This window comes from Pan paniscus, chromosome 19 (assembly GCF_029289425.2).
Source record: "Pan paniscus chromosome 19, NHGRI_mPanPan1-v2.0_pri, whole genome shotgun sequence".
Lineage (NCBI taxonomy): Eukaryota > Metazoa > Chordata > Mammalia > Primates > Hominidae > Pan > Pan paniscus.
Window position 1 is genome coordinate 10301041 of NC_073268.2, and position 24017 is coordinate 10325057.

Genomic DNA, 24017 nt, shown 5'->3' on the forward strand with positions numbered 1-24017 from the left:
GAGATGGGGTTTCACTATGTTGGCTAGGCTGGCCTTGAACTCCTGACCTCAAGTGACCTGCCCACCTCGGCCTCCCAAAGTGCTGGAATGGCAGGCGTGAGCCACCGCGCCCGGCCCATCTGAGGTGTTATCTACTGAGGGGACCCCAGAGTCTCAGCTCCTGGTCTCGTCGTACCCCCTGGCTGACCCTGAACCACCTCCTGGCTCGTCCACATGCTCTTCCCACACCTGCAAGAACTGAGGTGCGGTGGGGCTGAGTGCCCAATGCAAGAGATTGGACTCACGTGTTTTTCAGAGATTTTATTAAGAATAAGGCATATGACAGTCACCCCTAAAGCACAGGGCTCTATTTCTGTGGGTGAGTGAATACACTCTGAAAAGCATTGGATACAAAAGCGCAGCCAACAGAGAATTTGGAGCAGGGTCCCTCTGCCCTGCCACAGGGCTCCTGCCAGGTGGGTTTGAAGCCCTGCACATCCCCCATTCAAGGCTGGCATGTCCGGGAGAAGGTGCTTGGAGACCCCCGGCTCCCCGCGCTGAGAAGCTGCCCCACACCCTCTAGGCCTCCTTCCTCTCTCCACCAGGGGGGACGCCATCCTACTGCTTATATGGGGAAGGGTTATCCCATTTTGGCCCTGGACTAGTCCCCCAAGCTAGAGGGTGCTGTCGCTGAGCTGTGGGGGCCAGGGGTACAGAGCCTCAAACCGCACTGCCCAGTGCTCCCTGGCTGATTTCCAGAGCAGGGGGAGGTCCCCACCTGCAGCTCTGTGTCCTGGAGCTGTCCATACTTGGGGTGTGGCAGGAGCTCCGCCTAGGGACCTGAGTGTCCTCTTCAACACTCTCTCTCTCCCAATGGGGATTCGTGCAGCAGAGGAGAGATAAATGCAATCCTTTCCCTTCTTAGTCACCAAGATATTCCAGGGGCCAGGAGCGCATGGGGGTGCGAGGCTTCCCTTTGGCCAGGTGGGCTCTCAAGCCAGACCCAGGGAGGGTGGGGCCTCTCCAGGGCCCTGAGGCTGAGGAGAGTTGGGCCCCTGTGGCCAAGAGCGGGCCATGCACTCCAGCTCCCAGTCTCGTTCTGCTGCACAGAGGGTTCTGTGCAGGCGGGTGGAGGGGTTTCCATTATTTCCAGGAGGGCGAGGAGGGGAATTTCTGTGAAAACTGGAACCCTGTATCTGCTACAGGTGCTCCCCCAGCTTGCCTTATTTCCTTTCCCAGGCACCTCCAGCACCTCAGCTGAGAGTCAGTGAGTCAGCTGCCCCAGCACCCAGAACCTTTCATCTAGGGGATCTCCAAGCACCTCACAAACAATTGTCATTATCTGTGGTTGCTGGAAGAGGGATGGGAGTTGGGTGGCGCTGATGGGGTCACTTCGGGAGAAGCAGGCAGGCCACTGGAAGATCCCTGGGACCAGAGTGCGGTGGGGGCCCCTAGCTGGACACCCTGGATGCCCAGGAGGGAAGGGGGAAGGGGGCTATTGCTATAGAGCTGGGGGGAGGCCAGGCGGACGGAGCTATGGCTTTTAGTGGGTGGGTGGGCAGATAGAGTACTTCACCATCTCTGCAGAAGAATCGACCTAACAAAGTCACCCTGTTCACCCCAAAAGTGTGGTCGTGGGAGATGAGGGTCTGTGCGCGCTCCTCTGGAAAGAGACTTTGCCCTTCTTCCCACAGTCCTCTGGGCACCTCCGAGAGAGGAGTGAGGCCCTCGCACACAAGACAGGTTCTGAAAGGGAGGGGGACAGAATAGGGGTGCAGTGAGTTACACACACTTGAGGGGGGACAGAGATGGTACAGGCGCAACCACAGGACTAGTAGAGAGTAGAGGTGGGGGCAGGCAGAGCAAGGACCCCAGGCCACCTTCTTGGCCCAAGTTGGACTGGAGAGCACTGTCCCAAGGGTGCCCCAACCTCAGCCATCTGCATCCCAGGAGCTGGACACCCCAGACCAGGCGTGGTTATTGCTCAGTGGTCTTGGGCAGTCCCGAGTGGCGTCAGCTGGGAGAGCCGCACATTGCTTGGCCCTGAGTGCGCTCGCTCACTGGTTTCTACTTCTTGCCAATTTCCTGCTCCAACAAATGGAGAGAAAGGGGGTGTGATCTGGGACTCCCCCTTCTTCATGGGGCTGTGATGGGAGAAGAGCTCGTCACCCCTAGAGCTTGACTCTGCTCACCTCCCAGACCCCTGCGTGACAGAATATGTGGCCTCAGCCAGGGTCAGGACCTGTCAGGAAAGGGGTGTCTGTGAGGGAGGCAAAGGCCTCTCCCTGCCCCACGTCCTCCCCTCGAAGCCCCTGGAAGACCTCACAGGCACTTAGGACTTGATGCAGGACCCACACCGGAGGGATGGCACGGGCTGGAGGGGTTTGTGTTTCCTTCTAGGCTGGGCTGGGGGTGGGGGCAATAAGCTGCGCTGAAACTGTCCTTCCTGCCGTTGGTGGTGGACGGGGAGCTTGGGAGAAGGGGCGTTAGGAGGTGGGGCTTTCCCCTTTCCACGTCGCCATTCCCCAGGCTAGACAGCAGGGAACTGAGCAGCCCGCCACTGCCAGATTCTGATAGGTTTAGGGGCATCCGTGGAGGGGGCCAGGATGGGGACTAACCTGTGCTCCCACCATCCCCCCAGCAAACCCAAACCCAAACTCCTATCAGTAGCCGCCACTTCCAAGAAGCCAGGCCCTTCTTCTTTTTTTCGTTTTTGAGACGGAGTTTTGCTCTTGTTGCCCAGGCTGGAGTGCAGTGGCGCGATCTCGGCTCACTGCAACCTCTGCCTCCCAGGTTCAAGCGATTCTCCTGCCTCAGCCTCCCGAGTAGCTGGGATTACAGGCGCGCACCACCACGCCCGGCTAATTTTTGTATTTTTTAGTAGAGACGGGGTTTCACCACGTTGGCCAGGCTGGTCTCGAACTCCTGACCTCAGGTGATCCGCCCACCTCGGCCTCCCAAAGTGCTGGGATTACAGGCGTGAGCCACCGCGCCCAGCCAAGGCTCTCTTCTTCTTGTCTCTGGGTGCAGCCAGCTGATTAGGAAGCCGAGCAACATTAGCACCAATAAACAGGACCAGGAAAACGCCTGGGGCTGCCTCCTGAGGCGGAAGACAGCTCCTGCCTTCCAGAAGCCTGGCCGGCAGCAGGCCTGTCACCTTCCTTCCCCAGCACAGCTCCCAGTCCCTGCATACCCAGGGGGGTGGCGACTCGGGAAGAGCTGAGTTGGAGACGGCTCTATACCAAGTCCGGCCAACCAGGCGGTTCTGTAATCCTCTCCCAGGGCCCATGGATGCTACCCTCCAAAAGTTAGGCTTCCATCAGGCGCACTTTTCCCACCAGGGGCTCTGGGAGGACGTGTCTTCTAAAGTGTTCCGTGCTCACCTGCAAGGACCTATCGGCAGGGTCAGGGTGGGGGTAGAAGGACCAGCCCCTAGCCTGGGCCTCTCCTGGGGAGGAAGAAGGCTTGGCGGGAAGGGCGTCGGCGCGGGGGTGGGGGAGGCGGGAGGGGGAGCTAGAGGGCCTGGGGCGCCAATGCCACTCTGCGTCCCTTTCCGTAGGCGAGCCCAGCCCTCCCCACCCCGCCAAGGATTGTCGGCTTTCCCGGGGAAGGGCATGGCCCCCGCCCCTCCTGTCTCACAGGCAGGTGGGACCGGGCCAGGATCGGGACGGCGAGTCCTCTCGGTAGAGAAGGTGCCCCCGCTCGGCCCCGCGGAGGAACTCTCGCGCGAGGAGAGGGCTCGAAGCTTTGGAAACGTCGGGAAGTACAAAAGGCTGGCGGTTCGGGTATTTGGGGGGAGCCGGGGCCGCCTCGCCCCGCTTCCTGGAGGAGGGGCGGCTGCCCTCCGACCCGGGACCTGCCTGCGGGGCCCGAGCTGCGTCCCTGGCCGGCCCTCCCCGTCCGTCCCGTGTCACCCCGGCCAGCCTGGCGCCTACTCCGGGTCGCCGGGCGCGCTGGGCTGGCTGGGCGCGGGCTGCGGGCCGGCTCGGTCCGGGGGCTCCTGGGGAAGCGGCTGGCGCGGGCTGCGGGCGCTGGGCCGCAGCGGCCTGCGTGCATAGAGGAAGAGCGCGGGGTCGGGCATGGGGTCGGCGTCGTCGAGGGCGCCGGCCCCGCGGTCCCAGGCGGCCCAGTCCCGGCCAGGGCCCTTGGCGGCGGCCTCGTGGGCAGCAGGCGGGCGGCGGGCTCGCAGTGCGCGGCGGCGTGGCCTGGGCTCGGCGGTGGCGCCGGGGCCCGGGCGCGGGGCCTGCAGTCTCTGGCGCGCCGCGTGCAGCTGGCAGGAGAGGTAGGCGGCCGCCTCGGTGTGCTTCTGCAGCTCGGTGCCCAGCACGGTGGCGCGGTGGCTGCGGCGGCGCAGCTCCTCCAGGAAGCGGCGCTCCTCGGTGCGCAGGCTGCAGCGCAGCGCGGACACCAGCGCCTCGCGCTGCGCCACCTCCTGCCGCAGCTCCGCGTTGGCCGCAGCACGCGCCTCCAGCTGCGACTCCAGCGCGCGGCACTTGCTCTCCAGCTCCCGGGACGCCGCCTCTGGAACCGGGCAGAGGCCAGAGGTGACGGTCTCCCCCTGGCTTGGAACAGAACCTGCACGGCTCAGAGATCCGTGTAACAAAACCCCCAGGCCGGGCGCGGGGCCTCATTTCTGCAATCCCAGCACTTTGGGAGGCCGAGATGGGCAGATGGACTTGAGGTCAGGAGTTCGAGACCAGCCTGGCCAACATGGTGAAACCCAGTCTCTACTAAAAATACAAAAATTAGCCGGGCGTGGTGGTGGTGGGCGCCTGTAATCCCAGCTACTCGGGAGGCTGAGACAGGGGACTCGCTTGAACCGGGGAGGCGGAGGTTGCAGTGAGCCGAGATCGCGCCACTGCTCTCCAGCCTAGGTGGCTGGAGATTCCGTCTCAAAAAGCAAAAACAAAAAAACAAAACAAAGCCCCACTCCTCCCCACGTCCCCACCTGCACGTCCTACCGCGCCCCCCCTCCTTCCCCACGCGTCGGCTCAGTGGCCTTCCTTGTTCCGCCCTCGTACCTACTCTACCCTCTGCTTGGTCTCTAATTCTTCAGGTTTCAGCTTAAGTGCAAACCCCTTCCTGGCCCTTTATTCATTCCACAGATAATTTGTGGAGCCCTGACTTTGTGCATTGTGTTAGGTATTGGAGATAGGGCGCGTAATAAAACGGTCTCTGTGAAGCTTATTGCATAGTGGGAGAGACATAGTAAATAATCACAAATACGTGTGAGGTTGCAAATGTGACATGTGGAAAGTCAATGCTGTGACTGTAACTGGAGAATGTGACCTAATCAGGGAAGTCTTCCCAGCAGAAGAGACTTGAGCTAAGATCTGAAGGATAAACAGGAGTTAAGTAGTGAAGACAGGAGAGAAGGATGCTGCAGACGGAGGGAACAGCTTGTGTAAAAGTCCAGAGAGCAAGGGACTGAAAGAGCTGCCAGTGTGCACAGGAAGGGAGTCAGTGTCCTTGTTTCCTCCATAGGGCATTTTATCACGTCTTTTTTTTTTTTTTTTTTTTTGAGATAGAGTCTTGCTCTGTCGCCAGGCTGGAGTGCAAGTGGTGCAATCTCGGCTCACTGCAACCTTAGCCTTATGGGTTCAAGCAGTTCTCGTGCCTCAGCCTCCCAAGTAGCTGGGATTACAGGTGCACACCACCACACCCAGCTAATTTTTGTATATATATATATATTTTTTTTTTGAGATGGAGTCTTGCTCTGTCGCCCAGGTTGGAGTGCAGTGGCGCAATCTTGGCTCACTGCAAGCTCCACCTCCCGGGTTCAAGCCATTCTCCTGCCTCAGCCTCCTGAGTAGCTGGGACTACAGGCGCCCACCACCATGCCTGGCTTATTTTTTTTTTGTATTTTTAGTAGAGACAGGGTTTCACCATGTTAGCCAGGATGGTCTCGATCTCCTGACCTCGTGATCCGCCTGCCTCAGCCTCCCAAAGTGCTGGGATTACAGGCATGAGCCACTGCGCCCGGCTAATTTTTGTATTTTTAGTAGAGACGGGGTTTCACCATGTTGGCCAGAATGGTCTTGAACTCCTGACCTCAGGTCATCCTCCCGCCTCAGCCTCCCAAAGTGCTGGGATTACAGGCGTAAGCCACTGCACCCGGCCTCTTTTGTTGTTGTTGAGGCAGAGTCTCACTCTGTCACCCAGGCTGGAGTGCAGTGGCATGATCTCGGTTCACTGCAACCTCTGCCTCCCGGGTTCAAGCGATTCTCCTGCCTCAGCCTCCGGAGTAGCTGGGATTACAGGCACCCGCTACCACACCCAGCTAATTTATTTTTGTATTTTTACAGATGAGGTTTCACCATATTGGCCTGGCTGGTCTCAAACTCCTGACCTTGTGATCCACCCGCCTCGGACTCCCAGAGTGCTGGGATTACAGGCGTGAACCACCACACCCAGCCCTTTTTTTTTTTTTTTTTTGAGACAAAGTCTCCCTCTTGCCAGGCTGGAGTGCAGTGGCATAGCTCACTGCAGCCTCTATCACCTGGGCTTGAGTAATTCTCCCACCTCAGCCTTCCCAGGAGTTGGGACCACAGGCATGCACGTTTTTTGTAGAGATGAGGTTTTGCCATGTTGCCTGGGCTGGTCTCGAACTTGTGGGTTCAGGCAATCCTCCTGCCTCAGCCTCATAAAGTGCTGGGATTATAGGTGGGAGTCACCGTGCCTGGCCACATGTTTGTCATTTTTTGTTTACTTGTTTATTGTTGGGCTTTGCCACTGCAGCAGGTTTCAACCCTGGATAGACATTGGAACCACCCAGAGAGCTTTAACCAGTGCTGTTTCCTGGGCGCTACGAAAGACCAATTGCACCAGCATCCCTGGAGCTGGACCTGGGAACTGGTGTTGCTTAAATCTTCCCCGGTGGTTCTCACATGCAGTGTGAGTTGAGGACCCCTGCCTCCTGGAAGCTCCATCTCGGCAGGACCATATCCTAGGACTTGGCACAGGTGAGTGTAGGGACGTAGGCAGCCGAAAGTGGCAAAAAGTGACCCTGGAAGGGTGAAAATCACCAAGTGATAAGAGGACAAAGAGGGCTGGGTGCAGTGGCTCACGCCTGTAATCCCAGCACTTTGGGAGGCCAAGGTGGGCGGATCACAAGGTCAGGAGTTCGAGACCAGCCTGGCCAGCATGGCGAAACCCCGTCTCTACTAAAAATACAAAAATTAGCTGGGTATGGTGGTGCGTGCCTGTAATCCCAGCTACTTGGGAGGCTGAAGTAGGAGAATTGCTTGACCCTGGGAGGCGGAGGTTGCAGTGAGCTGAGATCGCGCCACTGCACTCCAGCCTGGGCGCCAGAGTGAGACTCCATCTCAAAAAAAAAAAAAAAAGAAAGAGGACAAAGAAAGTTCTTAAGCCAGTGGGTTGACACACTCATCCCAGTGACTCAGGGGAGGGCTGAGGAGGGAGGATCTCTTGAGCCCAGGAGTACAAAGCTGCAGTGAGCTATGATTCTGCTATTGCACACTACAGCCTGGACAACAGAGCAAGATCCTGTCTCTAAAAAAAGAAAGAGTTCTCAAAGCCCACTGAAAGAGCCAGGCACAGTGGTCGTGCCTGTAATCCCAGCACTTTGGGAGGCTGAGGGGGGCAAATTGCTTAAGCTCAGAAGTTCAAAACCAGCCTGGGTGACATGGCAAAACCCCATCTCTACAAAAAAGCTGGGCATGGTGGCATGTATCTGTAGTACCAGCTAATCTCGAGGTTGAGGTAGAAGGATCTCTTGAACCCACCTAGGAGGCAGAGGTTGCAGTGAGCAGAGATGGTGCCACGGCACTCCAGCCTGGGTGACAGAGTATGTCTCAAAAAAAAAAAAGGCCGGACGCGGTGGCTCATGCCTGTAATCCCAGCACTTTGGGAGGCCGAGGTGGGTGGATCACGAGGTCAGGAGATCTAGACCATCCTGGCTAACACGGTGAAACCCAGTCTCTACTAAAAATACAAAAAATGAGCCGGGCGTGGTGGCAGGCGCCTGTAGTCCCAGCTACTCGGGAGGCTGAGGCAGAATGGCGTGAACCTGGGAAGCAGAGCTTGCGGTGGGCCGAGACCGCGCCACTGCACTCCACCCTGGGCGACAGAGCGAGACTCCGTCTCAAAAAAAAAAAAAAAAAAAAAAAAAAATTACTGTGTCCCTCCAAGTCAGGTAATGTGCATTATACTTCACAGACAATGGGTAACACTCAGTCCTAGTTCTGAGATCTTATAATCTCAAAAAAAACAAAAACAAAAACAAAAAGATGAAGACATTGGATTGGGGCAGTGGCTTGGGCCCAGGTGATCTCAAAAGCCCTTTCGGACAAAGGACAGTAAGTGGGGTGAAAGTGGCTGTGTCACAGAACTGTCCTAATCTAGTGTCTGGGGTGTGTGCTGCCTTCCTCCAGCCACCTAGGCACCAAGAGGTTGCCCGTGGTTGTCCTCTAAAGAGGGCAGAATTAGTCCAAGTTCGTAAGTGTTTAGATGGTCCCTAACTGATCTTCATGCATGAATACACAAAGCAGTTTCTAGGGTTCCTGACATCATAGCTTAAACTTCCAGGCTGTAGCATTTGATCTATAAGCAATATATCAATATGGAAGAGAGTCTGTTCTTAAGAACTCTTCTGGCCAAGAAAGGCTTTTTATGATTCCTTTTAACATTTTTTTAATATTAAAAAGAAATGGGGCCGGGCGCGGTGGCTCACGCCTGTAATCCCAGCACTTTGGGAGGCCGAGGTGGGCGGATCACGAGGTCAGGAGATCGAGACCATCCTGGCTAACACGGTGAAACCCCGTCTCTACTAAAAATACAAAAAATTAGCCGGGCGTGGTAGCGGGCGCCTGTAGTCCCAGCTACTCGGGAGGCTGAGGCAAGAGAATGGCGTGAACCCGGGAGGCGGAGCTTGCAGTGAGCCGAGATCGCGCCACTGCACTCCAGCCTGGGCGACAGAGCGAGACTCCGTCTCAAAAAAAAAAAAAAAAAGAAAAAAAAAAAAAAAAAGAAATGGTAGGGGCAGAGTCTCACTATTTTGTCCAGGCTGGTCTTGAACTCCTGGGCTCAAGTGATTCTCCTGCCTTGGTTTCCTAAAGTCTTGGGATTACAGGCGTCAGCTACCACACCTGGCCTTGTGATTCATTTTTAATTAAATAGTTACTATGTCCTGGCCAGGACATAGTTGATAAAGATCTCAACAATGCAATTAAAAAATTAATTGTGGGGGGAAAACGACAAAATTTAGCATCTTAACCATTTGTAGGAGTTCCATTCAGTACTGTTAAGTATATTCATGTTGGGGTGCAACAGATCTTTAGAACTTTTTAATCTTGCAAAAGTAAAAGTCTACACCCATTGAACTCCCCCAGCTCCCCCATGTTATCGGTGAAGTAATACTCTGTAAACAAATATTTTAGAGGAATTTCTACAATGGCAAGAAGTCATGCTTTTGTAAAATGCAGGATTTACTAATGTGTGTGTGTTTCTTTTCTCGTATAGACCAAGTTCCTTGAAGTCAAGGAACCCATCCTGACATGCATCTTGACACTCGGCCTGTGATCACTCAGTTCAGTGAATCTCGACACTGACCATGTGATCACTTGTGCCAGGATGGGAAGGACTGGGGAGGTGGGTCACAGCAAGGAATTAAGCAGGCTAAGGGGAAGTAAAGCCACATTACCATTTCCTTCATGCCTTACTTTCCTCACTTTGGACGGAGACATGGATACAGGGTACTATGTGTGGTGGTGCAGGTTGTTCACTGCACAAGGTCATCCAGCTGAGGTGGTGCAGGTTGTTCACTGCACAAGGTCATCCAACTGAGGTGGTGCAGGTTGTTCACTGCACAAGGCATTTCACAATGTCATCCACTGGGCAAGTGTGGCTGACATCCTGCACTCTGCTCACCAGCCAAGGAGTGACTATCCCCAAGTCTAGGCTGGGGACAGAGAAGGCTTGGGTCCTACTAAGGGCTGGGAAAAACTCCAGCTGTTGGGCCCCATGACGCTTCCCCACCAGTGGTCCTTCTCTTACCTTGCTGGTGAGATTGGGCCTCTCTCATTTCCAGGTCATGGGTCAGTTCTGGGGGGAAAGAAAAGAAAAGGCAGTTTGTGTGTGTGTGTGTGTGTATGAGAAACAGAGATCATGGAATTACAGCTCAGTAAAAGTGGCAATAAGGATCTTTAGAAGCCACCCCCATACTATTTTACCGCAACCCTGCAAGGGGAAGAGATGAAGAGATGTGTCCAGGGCACAGCCTGAACCTGGCCAGCTTGACTCCAAGCTCAGAAATCTTCCCAGCTCCAGCTTTGAGCCTGGGTTTGGAGTTTAGTTCACCCCTCGTGGGACTGAGGAGCCTGGCTTGTTTTGGGGCTGGGGAACTATCTGCCTTTCCTGGGGTGATATGCCAGCCAGTCAAAGCAGTTCTGGAGGACCCTTGCTGTGCAGGGCTTTGACCCTTTCGTGTTTAGCTGATGGCCGCTGGAGTGTCCAGAACTGCCTGGCGGCACTGGAGGCAGGCTCGGCAGTGGCTACTTACCAGTCTGGACACTTGCTTTTCACTATTTTGACAGCCAGTACCGTTGAGCCTGTGTTATTACCTGAACATCAGCGCTGCCCCTTCCCAAGCCCCAGTTGCGCCGTATTCCCCACGGCAGGGAGAGGGGCTTTGAGCAGGACGGTGCGGTCTATTGATGGGGGCCTGGCTTGGCATTGAGGGGGCGGAGCGGGCAGCCTAGGAGCCATTCAAGGGCACTGGTGCAGGAGCAGTTTCCTCCTGGGTGCTGCAGCCCAGCTGCCACCCCTCTGCCTGCCTGTCCCCGCAGTCTCCATTCCTTAGTGTCCCCCAAGCCCCATTTCTCAGCCCAGGTGAGTTTGATAATTTTTCCAGCCCCACCCCCACTCCCCCAACTCCACCAGGGCTCAAGAGCTGGTACAAAGGCAGAAGGAAGCCAGAAGCCACAGCTGCCTGTGATGCAGACCGACTCGGGGGCACCTGTGTACACCTGCAGGGACACAGTCTGGTGTACACGGGGAGGAGGTGTGAACCGGGGGTCGGGGAAGGAAGGTGGCACATCTCTGGGACCACCACCCAGCAGCGCCTTCAGGGGCCTTGTGACCCCTCTGCCCCTCCTCCTCACTGCCCTCACTGGGTCTTCCAGAGACCCAGGGCTTTGCCAGAGGTACCTTCTCTGAGGAGGCCGGTTGTTGCTAGGAGGCAGGCAGCTCAGGGTGCCTGAGCCTTCTGCTGTTACCAGAGTCTGAACCTGTTCCCTGAGGCACCTGTGAGGACTCTGATGCTTCTACCTCCAGGGCTTCCTGGGACCAACTGGCCCCTCCTTCAAGGCCTTGTGATGTAGCCCAGGGTTCAGGGATTTGGGAGCAGGGATACCTTGGCTCTGCCATTAACTCCCTGTGGGTGGTTTCTCTTCAGCCTTTAAACACAGGACTTGGGGGTAGGGAGATAAAAATCTCAGCTGGGCTGTAGATGAGCATGCCGTGAGGTCAGATATGCTGTGTGACCTTGGGCCAGTAACAGCACTTCTCTGAGCCTCAGTTTTCTCATCTGGAAAATGGGGGCACAACAGCACCTCTCCAAGAGGCTGTCGCCAGGATTAAATGAGAAAAAAACAGCGGGCTTGGCCCAGGGCTGAGTTGGTGCTGAACGCGTGTGAGTAGTTCTTATCAATCAGGCTGCTTCGCCACCCCAGAATGTACCCACCTCTCAAGCCCTTCATTCTGAGTCCTCACCCATCCTTAGCCAGCTCCCTGGGCAGCCTATCCCTTCGGCTCCTACACCAGCCTCTCCTCTCTCCCGACCCCCTCCCAGCTCTGGGTCCCTCTTTAATCTCCTTCCCCTTATCTTCTCCCTTCTCATCACCTCCTCCTTGGGGGAAAGGCCTTATTCAGTCATTTCAGCCCCAAGAGTGGCTGCTCTAGCCTAGCCCAGTTATTTTCATCTCCTTAATAACCTAGAGGTGGCTGGGCGTGGTAGCTCATGCCTGTAAAGCCAGCACTTTGGGAGGCCATGGTGGGCAGATCATCTGACGTCAGGAGTTTGAGACCAGCCTGGCCAACGTGGTGAAACCCCATCTCTACTAAAAATACAAAAATTAGCCAGGCATGGTGGCGGGCACCTGTAATCCCAGCTACTTGGGAGGCTAAGGCAGGAGAATTGCTTGAACCCGGGAGGCAGAGGTTTCAGTGAGCTGAGATCGTGCCACTGTACTCCAGCCGGGGCAACAGAGCAAGACTCTGTTGTAAAAATTTAAAAAAAGGCCGGGCGCGGTGGCTCACGCCTGTAATCTCAGCACTTTGGGAGGCCGAGGTGGGCGGATCACGAGGTCAGGAGATCGAGACCATCCTGGCTAACACGGTGAAACCCTGTCTCCACTAAAAATACAAAAAATTAGCCGGGCGTGTTGGCAGGCACCTGTAGTCCCAGCTACTCGGGAGGCTGAGGCAGGAGAATGGCGTGAACCCGGGAGGCAGAGCTTGCAGTGAGCCGAGATCACGCCACTGCACTCCAGCCTGGGCGACAGAGCAAGACCCTGTCTCAAAAAAAAAAAAAAAAAAAAAAAAAAAAAACTAGTAAAAAAAAACCCAAGGGGTTTCAGGCCCATACCCATCTGAGAAGGGTGGCGTGGGTGAGGGCGCTCTGTTCCTGCCTGCTCCACATTTTGGGATCTGGCCTGCGTCCTAAAAGGAGCCACAAGTTCTCAGAATTAGGGCAAAACAGAAAGAAATGACAGGAGCTGCTATGGTGTCTTAGGGTTTCCTCTTCTCTCTTTTTTTTTTTTTTTGAGACGGAGTTTCACTCTTGTTGCCCAGGCTGGAGTGCAATGGCATGATCTCGGCTCACCGCAACCTCCGCCTCCCAGGTTCAAGCGATTCTCCTGCCTCAGCCTCCCTAGTAGCTGGGATTACAGGCATGTGCCACCACGTCCGGCTAATTTTGTATTTTTAGTAGAGACGGGGTTTCTCCATGTTGGTCAGGCTGGTCTCGAACTCCCGACCTCAGGTGATCCGCCCGCCTCAGCCTCCCAAAGTGCTGGGATTACAGGCGTGAGCCACCGTGCCCGGCTCCTCTTCTCATAATTTTGTTATTGCAATGAAAAGGTGGCATCAGGCAGGGCTGAGATACTTGGGCCATTCTTGTCCCCCAGGCTGGCCTCTGCTCCCGTCCAATCTTCAGGGGAGATTAGAATGTGGCGGCTGACCCTGTCTGTGGAGGCTTAGGAAGCTGTGATGGCTGAATCAGGACCACTGGCTTTTTTTTTTTTTTTTTTTTTTTTTTGAGACAGAGTTTCACTCTTGTTGCCCAGGATGGAGTACAATGGCAACCATCTTGGCTCACCACAACCTCTGCCTCCCAGGTTCAAGCGATTCTCCTGCCTCAGCCTTCCGAGTAGCTGGGATTACAGGCGTGCACCACCACGCCTGGCTAATTTTTTGTATTTTTAGTAGAGACGGGGTTTCGCCATGTTGGCCAGGCTGGTCTTGACCTCCTGACCTCAGGTGATCCACCCACCTCGGCCTCCCAAAGTGCTGGGATTACAGGTGTGAGCCACCGTGCCTGGCCTCCAGCTGGATTCTTATCTGTCTCCTTTAAGTGATGCTTTATCCATCAACTAGAACCTTCCATGAGCTTTTTGGCTTCCCACCTTTCGACCTTTGCCGTGCTGGTGCTGTTCCCTTCATCTGGAATACTCTCTTCACTCCCCTTTCTCCTGTGATATCTTGGCATGTCCACATGTTACACAGCCTCCAGGGAGTTGAAGCACCCCCTCCTCTGGGGAGCCTCGGAGGCTGGGCCTCCTCCTTCAGCACCTGCTCCTCAAGCTGGACATGCTCCTGCCCCTCAAGCTGGACATGCTCCTGCCCCTCAAGCTGGACATGCTCCTGCCCCTCAAGCTGGACATGCTCCTGCCCATGAGGTCCTGCTTGATTTCTGCTCTACCTTAATACCACCAGTTGGCCTGTGTGTCTCCCTAGCTAGACCGAGGGCTGGGAGTTGCTTGGTGAAGAGTGACTCGGAAAGGATGTGAACCTCCGGGGTTTGGATCCTAGGAGTCCTCCACTCCCTAACCAGAGCTTTTTTTTTTTTTTTTTTTTTTTTTGAGACAGAGTCTTGCTCTGTCATCTAGGCTGGAGTGCAGTGGCGTGATCTCAGCTCACTGCAACCTCCACCTCCTGGGTTCAAGCGATTCCTCTGCCTCAGCCTCCCAAGTAGCTGGGACTACAAGCGCCCACCACCATAACCAGCTAATTTTTTGTATTTTAGTAGAGATGGGGTTTCACCATGTTGTCCAGGATGGTCTTGATCTCCCGACCTCGTGATCCGCCCGCCTCGGCCTCCCAAAGTGCTGGGATTACAGGTGTGAGCCACCGCGCCCAGCCCTAACCAGAGCTCTTTGCTGTGAAACTTTCAGATGTTTCTAGAACTTTTCCAACTTCTCTGTCCATCTCACCTCCCCAAGTCCCAGTTTCCTTAATCAGAAAAAGAGGCAGCAGAATCGGTGCAGTGTGAGGCTCACGGGGGCTGTTGGTGGGCACAACCCAGAGACAGTGGTTGTGATGATGACAGTGACCTCTCCCCACCCGTCCAGCCGCCTCTCCTGGCCTCACCTGAGCAGCGTTTCTGCAGCCTCAGGATCTCCAGGTGCAGGTCTCGCAGCAGGGCCATCTGCTCCTTTTTCAGGAAGCTGATGTGGCGTTGCACGCTCTGGATCTGATGCTCCAGGGACACGGTATCCATGGCAACCCAGGCCTGGGCCCCACCTAGGGAGGACGACAAGGTGAACCCACCTCTTCTGAGCCCATCTGCGCTGCCCCACCCTCAGCTCTTTCACCGTCTCCTCCGCTCTAGGTCCTGTTGCCACCAGGAAGATGATTCTGCCACTGCTGTCACCTCCACACTATTCCTTCATTCAGGCTTCATGAAGAAGCAGGGGAGTTGGCAGGAAAGCGTCATTACTCCCATTTAACACATGGAGAACCAGGGGCCCAGAGGGCAATGGCTTCCTTCTCCTGTTCCCATGTAACTTTTTTTCTTTTTTTTGAGATGGAGTCTTGCTCTGTCGCACAGACTGGAGTGCAGTGGCACGATCTCGGCTCACTGCAACCTCCACCTCCCAGGTTCAAGCAATTCTCCTTCCTCAGCCTCCCAAGTAGCTGGGATTACAGGCAGCTGCCACCATGCCTGGCTAATTTTTGTATTTTTAGTAGAGACAGGGTTTCACCATGTTGGCCAGGCTGGTCTTGAACTCCTAACCTCAGGAGATTCACCCGCCTTGGCCTCCCAAAGTGCCAGGATGACAGGTGTGAGCCACTGTGCCCAGGCCCATATAACTTTAGCCTCTTCTACTTCTCAAACAGGAAAACAAATGGAGTGGCAAAGTCAGTAGAGAGACAGAGAACCTGGGTTCTAGCCTGCTCCTCCCGCCCTAGCAATGTGACCTGGGTGAGCCCTTTCCCTCTGTGGGCTCTCAAGTTTCTCAGGGGTAAAATGAGGGAGATGTGGAGTGAGTGAGCCCTAGAGTCTCTTCCAGTTCTGACATCCCGCAAGCATCTCAGCCCAAGGGCTACATGGCTGTTCTGAATATTATTCTCCCTTAGTTCAACTCCACTTCAACTTCACCACAGTCCAGGGCTCCGGGCTCCTCCAAGTGGCACAGGAGGAAGATCTGGTGAATGTTTCACTAACACTGACTCTGGGCTGAAGGCAGGTGGTGGAGTCCCTTTGTAAAAGAGAAAGGCGGGCCGGGCGCGGTGGCTCACACAGTAATCCCAGCACTTTGGGAGCCCGAGGCGGGCGGATCACAAGGTCAGGAGTTCAAGACCAGCCTTTCCAACATGGTGAAACCCCGTCTCTACTCAAAATACAAAAATTAGCCAGGCTTGGTGGCACGTGCTTGTAATCCCAGCTACTCAGGAGGCTGAGGCAGGAGAATGGCTTGAACCCGGGAGGGGGAGGTTGCAGTGAGCTGTAGACCATGCCACTGCACCCCAGCCTGGGCGACAGGGTGAGACTCTGTCTCTAAATAAATTAATTAATTAAATTAAATTAAATTAAATTAAATTAAATTAAAGAAATAGGCCGGCCGTGGTGGCTCACTCATGTAATCCCAGCACTTTGAGAGGCCGACGTGGGAAGACTGCGTGAGTCCAGGAGTTTGAGACCAGCCTGGGTAACAAAGTGAGATCTCGTCTCTAAAAATATATATCCATAGGCCGGACTCGGTGGTTCACGCCTGTAATCCCAGCACTTTTGGAGGCCAAGGTCGGCGGATCACTTGAGGTCAGTTTGAGACCAGCCTGGCTGACGTGGTGAAACCCCATCTCTACTAAAAATACAAAAAATTAGCTGGGCGTGGTGGGGCAGGTTCCTGTAATCTCAGCTACTCAGGAGGCTGAGGCACAAGGATTGCTTGAACCCGGGAGGTGGAAGCTCCAATGAGCCAACATTGCACCACTGTACTGCAGCCTGGGCAACAGAGTGAGACTCTGTCTCAAAAAAAAAAAATAAATAAATAAAATAAATACATACATACATATAAATAAATAAAATAAAAAAGAGAAATAGGAGAGGGGAAAAGAGACCCATGCAGTGACTCCCATGGCAGAACTTTGAGTTGCAGTGATGGATGAGAGGCATGCATCCCTGAATCCTAATGATGGCCTGGCTTTCCAGCTCTGCTGCTTCTGGCTCTGACCCCTTCCCGATGACTCTGTTCTGTGATAATCAGCATCTTGGACAAGCAGAGGCAGACAGCGAACACTGGAGCCCAGGACTTAGAGCTCCTGCTTTCTCAGCCAAGGACTCCCTAAGCTTTTGAGGAACCTGCCTTCACCTGCCCCTGGAATGTCCTGGGCAGTGGGAGAGACAGGCCAGTAAGATGAGTAATTCTGTTCACCAAATGGTCCCTTCCAGACTAGTTTACATGTAAGACTCAGAAAAATCCAGATTTTCATTTGTGGGGTTACATCGAGCAGGTCCCCCTGAGAACTCCAATCCTCAGGGCACTCCTCTCTCTGGGCCCCTTTCTCTGGTACTCCCCTGACCCCCCTAATCCAACCAAATAGGCCTTTTTTTTTTTTTTTTTTTTTTGAGACGGAGTCTTGCTCTGTCACCCAGGCTGGAGTGCAGTGGCACGATCTCGGCTCACTGCAAGCTCCGCCTCCCAAGTTCACGCCATTCTGCCTCAGCCCCCCGAGGAGCTGGGACTACAGGCGCCCACCACCACGCCCGGCTAATTTTTTTTTTTGTATTTTTAGTAGAGATGTGGGTTTCACCATGTTAGCCAGGATGGTCTCGATCTCCTGACCTTGTGATCCACCCGCCTCGGCCTCCCAAAGTGCTGGGATTACGGGCGTGAGCCACCGCGTCCAGCCATCCAAATAGGCCTTTAATTTCAGCAAGGGGTGGCCCTTTGGCCTGTGGGGATCGCTGGCTACATGTGCTGACCATCTGCTATGTTCAGGGAACATTATACACATGATCTTACTTCTGCCAACCACTCTTCAGCGGGTATTACCACCCCACCCCACTTCACAAAAAAGGGCTCTCGTGCCACTTCACACGCTCAGTAAGGGGTGGCAGAGCCAATTCTCCAACCAAGTCTTTCAAATCCAGAGAAGGTTCCCAATATTTACACGAATATTTACACTGGGAACAGTCCTAGGTTTGAATCTGTCACCCAGGCTGGAGTGCAGTGGGGCAATGGTAGCTCACTGCAGTCTCAAACTCCTGGGCTCAAGCAATCCTTCCACCTCAGCCTCCCAAGTAGCTAAGGTCTACAAGTGACTGCCACCATGCCTGGCTAATTTTTTAAATTTTTTGTAGAGACAGGGTTCTCTACACCCAGGCTGGTGTCCACCTCCTGGCCTCAAGCAATCCTCCCACCTTGGTCTCCCAAAGTGCTGGGATTACAGGCATGAGCTGCTGGACCCAGCTGATTTATGGCTCTTTCAGTTACCTGCTGTGAGACTTTTGGCAAGAAAATTAACCTCTCTGGGCCATTTTCCTCCCCCCTGTAAGATGGGGCTGCAAATCCTACCATCCTAGGATAGTTGTAAGGATTAAATGAGATAAGAAATGTAAGGCCTGGGCTGGGCGCAGTGGCTCACACTTGTAATCCCAGCACTTTGGGAGGCCGAGGCGGGCGGATCACGAGGTCGGGAGATCGAGACCACGGTGAAACCCCGTCTCTACTAAAAATATAAAAAATTAGCCGGGTGTGGTGGCAGGCGCCTGTAGTCCCAGCTACTCGGAGAGGCCGAGGCAGGAGAATGGCTGAACCCGGGAGGCGGAGCTTGCAGTGAGCTGAGATCGCGCCACTGCACTCCAGCCTGGGTGACAGAGCAAGACTCGTCTCAAAAAAAAAAAAAAAGAAAAAAGAAATGTAAGGCCTGGCACAGTGGCTCACGCCTGTAATCCCAGCACTTTGGGAGGCTGAGGCGGGTGGATCACCTGAGGTCAGGAGTTTGAGACCAGGCTGACCAATATGGTGAAACCCTGTCTGTACTAAAAATACAAAAATCAGCCGGGCATGGTGGCATGCACCTGAAGTCCCAGCTACTCGGGAGGTTGACACAGGAGAATCGCTTGAACCCAGGGGGCAGAAGTTGCAGTGAGCTGAGATCGAGCCACTGCACTCCAGCCTGGGCAATAGAGCAAGACTCTGTTTCAAAAATAAATAAATAGGGCGGGCGCAATGGCTCACACATGTAATCCCAGCATTTTGGGAGGCCAAGGTGGGCGGATCACGAGGTCAGGAGATCAAGACCATCCTGGCTAACATGGTAAAACCCCATCTCTACTAAAAATACAAAAAATTAGCTGGGTGTGGTGGCAGGCGCCTGTAATCCCAGCTACTCGGGAGGCTGAGGCAGGAGAATTGTTTGAACCAGGGAGTCAGAGGTTGCAGTGAGCTGAGATCGCGCCATTGCACTCCAGCCTGGCGACAGAGCGAGACTCCATCTCAAAATAAATAAATAAAATAAAAATAAACAAACAGGCTGGGCGCGGTGGCTCATGCCTGTAATCCCAGCACTTTGGGAGGCGGAGGCAGGCAGATCAGGAGGTCAGGAGATCAAGACCATCCTGGCTAACACAGTGAAACCCTGTCTCTACTAAAAATACAAAAAAAATTAGCTGGGCGTGGTGGCGGGTGCCTGTAGTCCCAGCTACTGAGGAGGCTGAGGCAGGAGAACGGCGTGAACCCGGGAGGTGGAGCTTGCAGTGAGCCGAGATTGTGCCACTGCACTCCAGCCTGGGCTACAGAGCAAGACTCATCTCAAAAAAATAGAGAGATAGAGAGATAGATAGATAGGTGATAGATGGATAGATAGAATAAAGAAATGTAAAGTGCTTAGCACAGGACATAGCTCAGTCAATGCTACCTCCCTTCTTCCTCTTCTCTGTCCATTTAATGTCTGAGTAGGTTAATTCCTGTCTTGATTTGCTCACTTTCTCATTCACTTATTTAGTGATCTACTATTGCCAAGCACTGTCCTGGGTTTGGGGAACACGGTAACGAACACAATGAAGTCCCTGCTCTCATGGATCTCACGGGGTGAAGAGAAGAGAATCAAACACATAAATAATGTGTCAAACAGATAATACAAATAAGGATAGAATTACAATCTGTGATAAGGGCCATTAAAGAGACCTACAAGGTAACGTGAAAGAATAAAGAGGGGAACCTACTTTAGATTTGAGGTGAGGAAAGTTCTCTTTGAGGAAGTAACTTTTAGGCTGTGACAGACGGAGTAACTTTTAGGCTGTAACTTTCTGCCTTGTGACAGGCAGAGTTCCAGGACGGTCCCCAGGATTCCCAGCCTCTGGTATGCAGCTGCTCTGCTCGAGTGTGGGTGGGCCTGTGCGTATGATGGATTTCACCCCTGTGATTAGGTTATACACAAAGGTAAAGGGATCCTGCAGATGTAATTAAGGCCTCCAATCAGTTGACTTTGATTTAATCAAATGGAGATTATTCTGGGTGGGCCTGACCTAATTAGGCAAAACCCTGAGGCTGGGCACGGTGGTTTATGCCTGTAATCTCAGCACTTTGGGAGGCTGAGGCAGGCTGATCACTTGAGGTCAAGAGATCGAGACCAGCCTGGCCAACATGGGTGAAATACTGTCTCTACTAAAAATACAAAAATTAGCTGGGCATAGTGACAGGCGCCTGTAATCCCAGCTACTCAGGAGGCTGAAGCAGGAGAATCACTTGAACCCAGGAGGCGGAGGTTGCAGTGAGCCGACATCGTGCTACTGCACTCAAGCCTGGGCGACTGAGTGAGACTCCATCTCAAAAAACAAACAAACAAAACAAAAAACAAAAAAATAAGAGCCCCGAGCAGAGGACCTAGTTTAAAAATGGTAGACTAAGGCCAGACGCAGTGGCTCACACCTGTAATCTCACCACTTTGGGCAACATGATGAAACCTCGTCTCTACAAAAATACAAAAATTAGCCAGGCATGGTGGCATGGGCCTGTAGTCCCAGCTACTGGGAGGCTGAGGTGGGAAGATGGCTTGGGCCCAGGAGGTCAAGTCTGCGGTGAGCCATGATTGTGCCATTGCACTTCAGTCCTGGTGACAGACAAAGACCCTGTCTCAAAAAAAAAAGAGCCAGACTCCTGGGCTTAGACATTGTAAGATAATAAATGTATGTTGTTTTAAGCCACTATGTTTATGATAATTTGTTACACAGCGATAAAAAACTAATACAGACTTGAAGGAGGGGTAGGACTTAGAAGAATGAAGGGAAGAGCACCTCCAACAGGGAACAGCATCTGTGAAGGCACAGAGGTAGGAAAGAAGTAAGTGATCACAATGATAGCTTACATTTACAGAACGCTTACTATGTGTCAAACTTTCTGCTAAGTGCTTCACGTGGTCCGTTTGAGAAACAGACATTGCCGCTGCTAGTAAGGGCTGAAGTGAAAGGTACTGAAGGAGGGTCGCAGGAAGGAAGGTTAGCAAGAGTAGGTTCACATGGTGTCTTGAAAACCATGTTAAGAATTTTTGGGCTGGGTGCGGGGTCTCACGCCTGTAATCCCAGCACTTTGGAAGGCCAAGGCGGGCAGATCACCTGAGGTCAGGAGATCGAGACCAGCCTGGCCAAAATGGCAAAATCCTGTCTCTACTAAAAATACAAAAACTACCCAGGCGTTGAGGTGTCCACCTGTAGTCCTAGCTACTTGGGAGGCCGAGGCAGGAGAATCTCTTTTTTTTTTTTTTTGAGATGGAGTCTTGCTCTGTCGCCCAGGCTGGAGTGCAGTGGTGCGATCTCGGCTCACTGCAAGCTCCGCCTCCCGGGTTCGCGTCACTCTCCTGCCTCAGCCTCCCGAGTAGCTGGGACTACAGGGGCCCGCCACCGCGCCCGGCTAATTTTTTCTATTTTTAGTAGAGATGGGGTTTCACCGTGTTAGCCAGGATGGTCTCAATCTCTTGACCTCGTGATCCGCCTGCCTCAGCCTCCCAAAGTACTGGGATCACAGGCATGAGCCACTGCGCCCGGCCAGGAGAATCTCTTGAAACCAGGACACGGAGGTTGCAGTGAGCCGAGATCACGCCACTGCACTCCAGCTTGGGCGACAGAGCAAGACTCCATCTCAGAAAAAAAAAAAAAAGAACAATTAATATTAAGTAAATTTGGAAGTTCTTAAAGGATTTTAAGCAGTGGAAGAACATGATATGATTTGCATTTTTTTTTTTTTTTTTTTGAGACGGGGTCTCACTCTGTCACCCAGGCCGGAATGCAGTGGTGTAATGATGGCTCATTGCAGCCTCAAACTCCCAGGTTCATGCTGAGACTCTACCTCAGCCTCCCAAGGAGCTGGGACCACAGGCTCGTGCCCACGTGCCCGGCTAATTTTTCACTTTTGTAGAGATGGGGTCTCACTATGTTGCCCAGGATATCCTTTGCATTTTTAAAATATCACTCTGGCGGCTGTGGGGAGAGCAATCTAGAGCCAACAGAGTGGATGTGGGGAGGTCAGCTGGAAGAATAAAGCAGTGGTCAAGGTGCCAGGTGATGGTGGCCTGGATGAGATGATGGAGGTGAAGGCGGAGAGTGGTCCTAGGTGTATTTTAGTGGTAGGACTGGCAGGACTTGGAGATGGATTGGATTAATTCATGATGATAGGGAGGGGGATGGCTGAGATATCTCCAGTTTTCCAGCTTAAGCAACTCAAGAATGAAGGCATAGTTGCTAGATCTTTCCCCATTTCATCCTCTTTCACTATGAATCTCTTCTTTATCTATAATCACTCCCTGGGTGTTCTTCTCCCATCCCATGGCTGTAAATACTATTTATATGCTATTGACCGCCAAAATAACTCTTCCCTGGCTGCTAGACTGATGACCTAACACCTCCATTTGGATATTCAGTGAGGATATCCCTCAAACTTTCAAGTCCCAATACTGAACTTGCATTCCCTTCTGCAAACCAGGTCTTGACCACTGTTCGCCATCTTGATAAACCACATTGCTGTTTGCCCACTCATTCTGTTGCTCAGGCCAAAACTTGGGAGTCATGTTTGATTCCTCTCTTTCTTTATATTCCATAGTCAATCCATCTGCAAATCCTGTTTGCTCTACCTTCAAAAAAACATATCCCAAAGCCAGTCACTTCTCACTATCTCCATCGTCATCACCCAAGTCCGAGCCAAAAACATCCTTCTGGTGTACCATTGCAGTAGGCTCCTGACTGTCATCTCACTTCCATTCTTGCCCCTTGTTTTCCATGCAGGAGCCAGAATTCCTTTAACAAATGTAAGCCGGGTCAGGCACGGTGGCTCACGCCTGTCATCCCAGCACTTTGGGAGGCGGAGGCGGGAGGATCACCCAAGGTCAGGAGTTCGAGACCACCCTGGCCAACATGGTGAAACCCTGTCTCTAAGAAAAATACAAAAAATTAGCCAGGCATAGTGGCACATGCCTGTAGTCCCAGCTACTTGGGAGGCTGAGGCAGGAGAATCTCTTGAACCCGGGAGGCAGAGGTTGCAGTGAGCCGAGATCTCACTGCTGCACTCCAGCCTGGGTGACAGAGCGAGACTCTGTCTCAAAACAAAAACAAATATAAGTCTGATCATGTCTCCCCAAACCCCACTCAAAACTCTCTGTGTGGCTTTCCATCACATTTAAAACAAACCCAAAGTTCTTATGAGCCCTTGCACAGTCTTCCCTGGCTCCCTCTGTCCTCATCCTGCTGGTTCCACCCCAGCCACTCCGACCTTGCTTCTTCCTGAATGTGCCCAGCACACTCTTGCCTCGGGGACTTTGTACATGCTGTCCCCTCTGCCAGGAATGCCCTTCACCAAGATCTCCTCAAGGCCTGTTCCTCTCCTTCATTCAGGACTCTCCAAATGTCAGCTCCTCAGGGACTTGTTCTCATCACCCAATTTAAAATAGAAGCTTTTGTTACTCTCTATTCGCTTAATCTGCATTATTTTTTCTTCCATGAATGTATTACCACGTGAATATATTAAATTTTTATTTTTATGTATTTTTTTTTATTTTTTTGAGATGGAGTCTGGCTCTGTTGCCCAGGTTGGAGTGCAATGGCGCGATCTCAGCTCACCGCAACCTCCGCCTCCCGGGTTCAAGCACATCTCCTGCCGCAGCCTCCCAAGTAGCTGGGATTGCAGGTGTGCACCACCATGCCCAGCTAATTTTTGTATTTTTAGCAGAGATGGGGTTTCACCATGTTGGCCAGGCTGGTCTCAAACTCCCGACCTCGTGATCCAACCACCTCAGCCTCCCAAAGTGCTGGGATTACAGGTGTGAGCCACGGCGCTGCACCCGGCCTAAATTTTTTTTTTTTATTTTTTATTTTGTAGAGAGAAGAGTTTCACTATGTTGCCCAGGCTGAACCTCGAACTCCTAGTCTCCAGCAATCTTCTAGCTTTGGCATCTCAAAAGTGCTGGGATTACAGGCATGAGCCACTGCGCTGCACCCGGCCTAAATTTTTTTTATTTTTATTTTTATTTTTGTTTTTGTAGAGACCAGAGTCTCACTAGGTTGCCCAGGCTGACCTCGAACTCCT

At 53.1% G+C, this 24017-nt stretch overlaps 1 protein-coding gene across 2 annotated transcripts in view; it reads right to left on the bottom strand.

The window, feature by feature from the left end:
• Positions 1-285: 285 nt before the first annotated feature.
• The window catches only part of CCDC92B (coiled-coil domain containing 92B), a 28852-nt gene continuing 5120 nt past the window's right edge, over positions 286-24017 (bottom strand). The window contains exons 2-4 of one of the 2 annotated variants that reach the window (XM_034941274.3): positions 14587-14739; positions 9994-10041; positions 286-4500 (exon numbers count right to left, since the gene is read on the bottom strand). In XM_034941274.3, coding sequence (XP_034797165.3) covers positions 3911-4500; positions 9994-10041; positions 14587-14716 — 768 coding nt within the window. In that variant the 5' untranslated portion in view covers positions 14717-14739 and the 3' untranslated portion in view covers positions 286-3910. The other variant, XM_063598861.1, reaches the window with a different exon arrangement.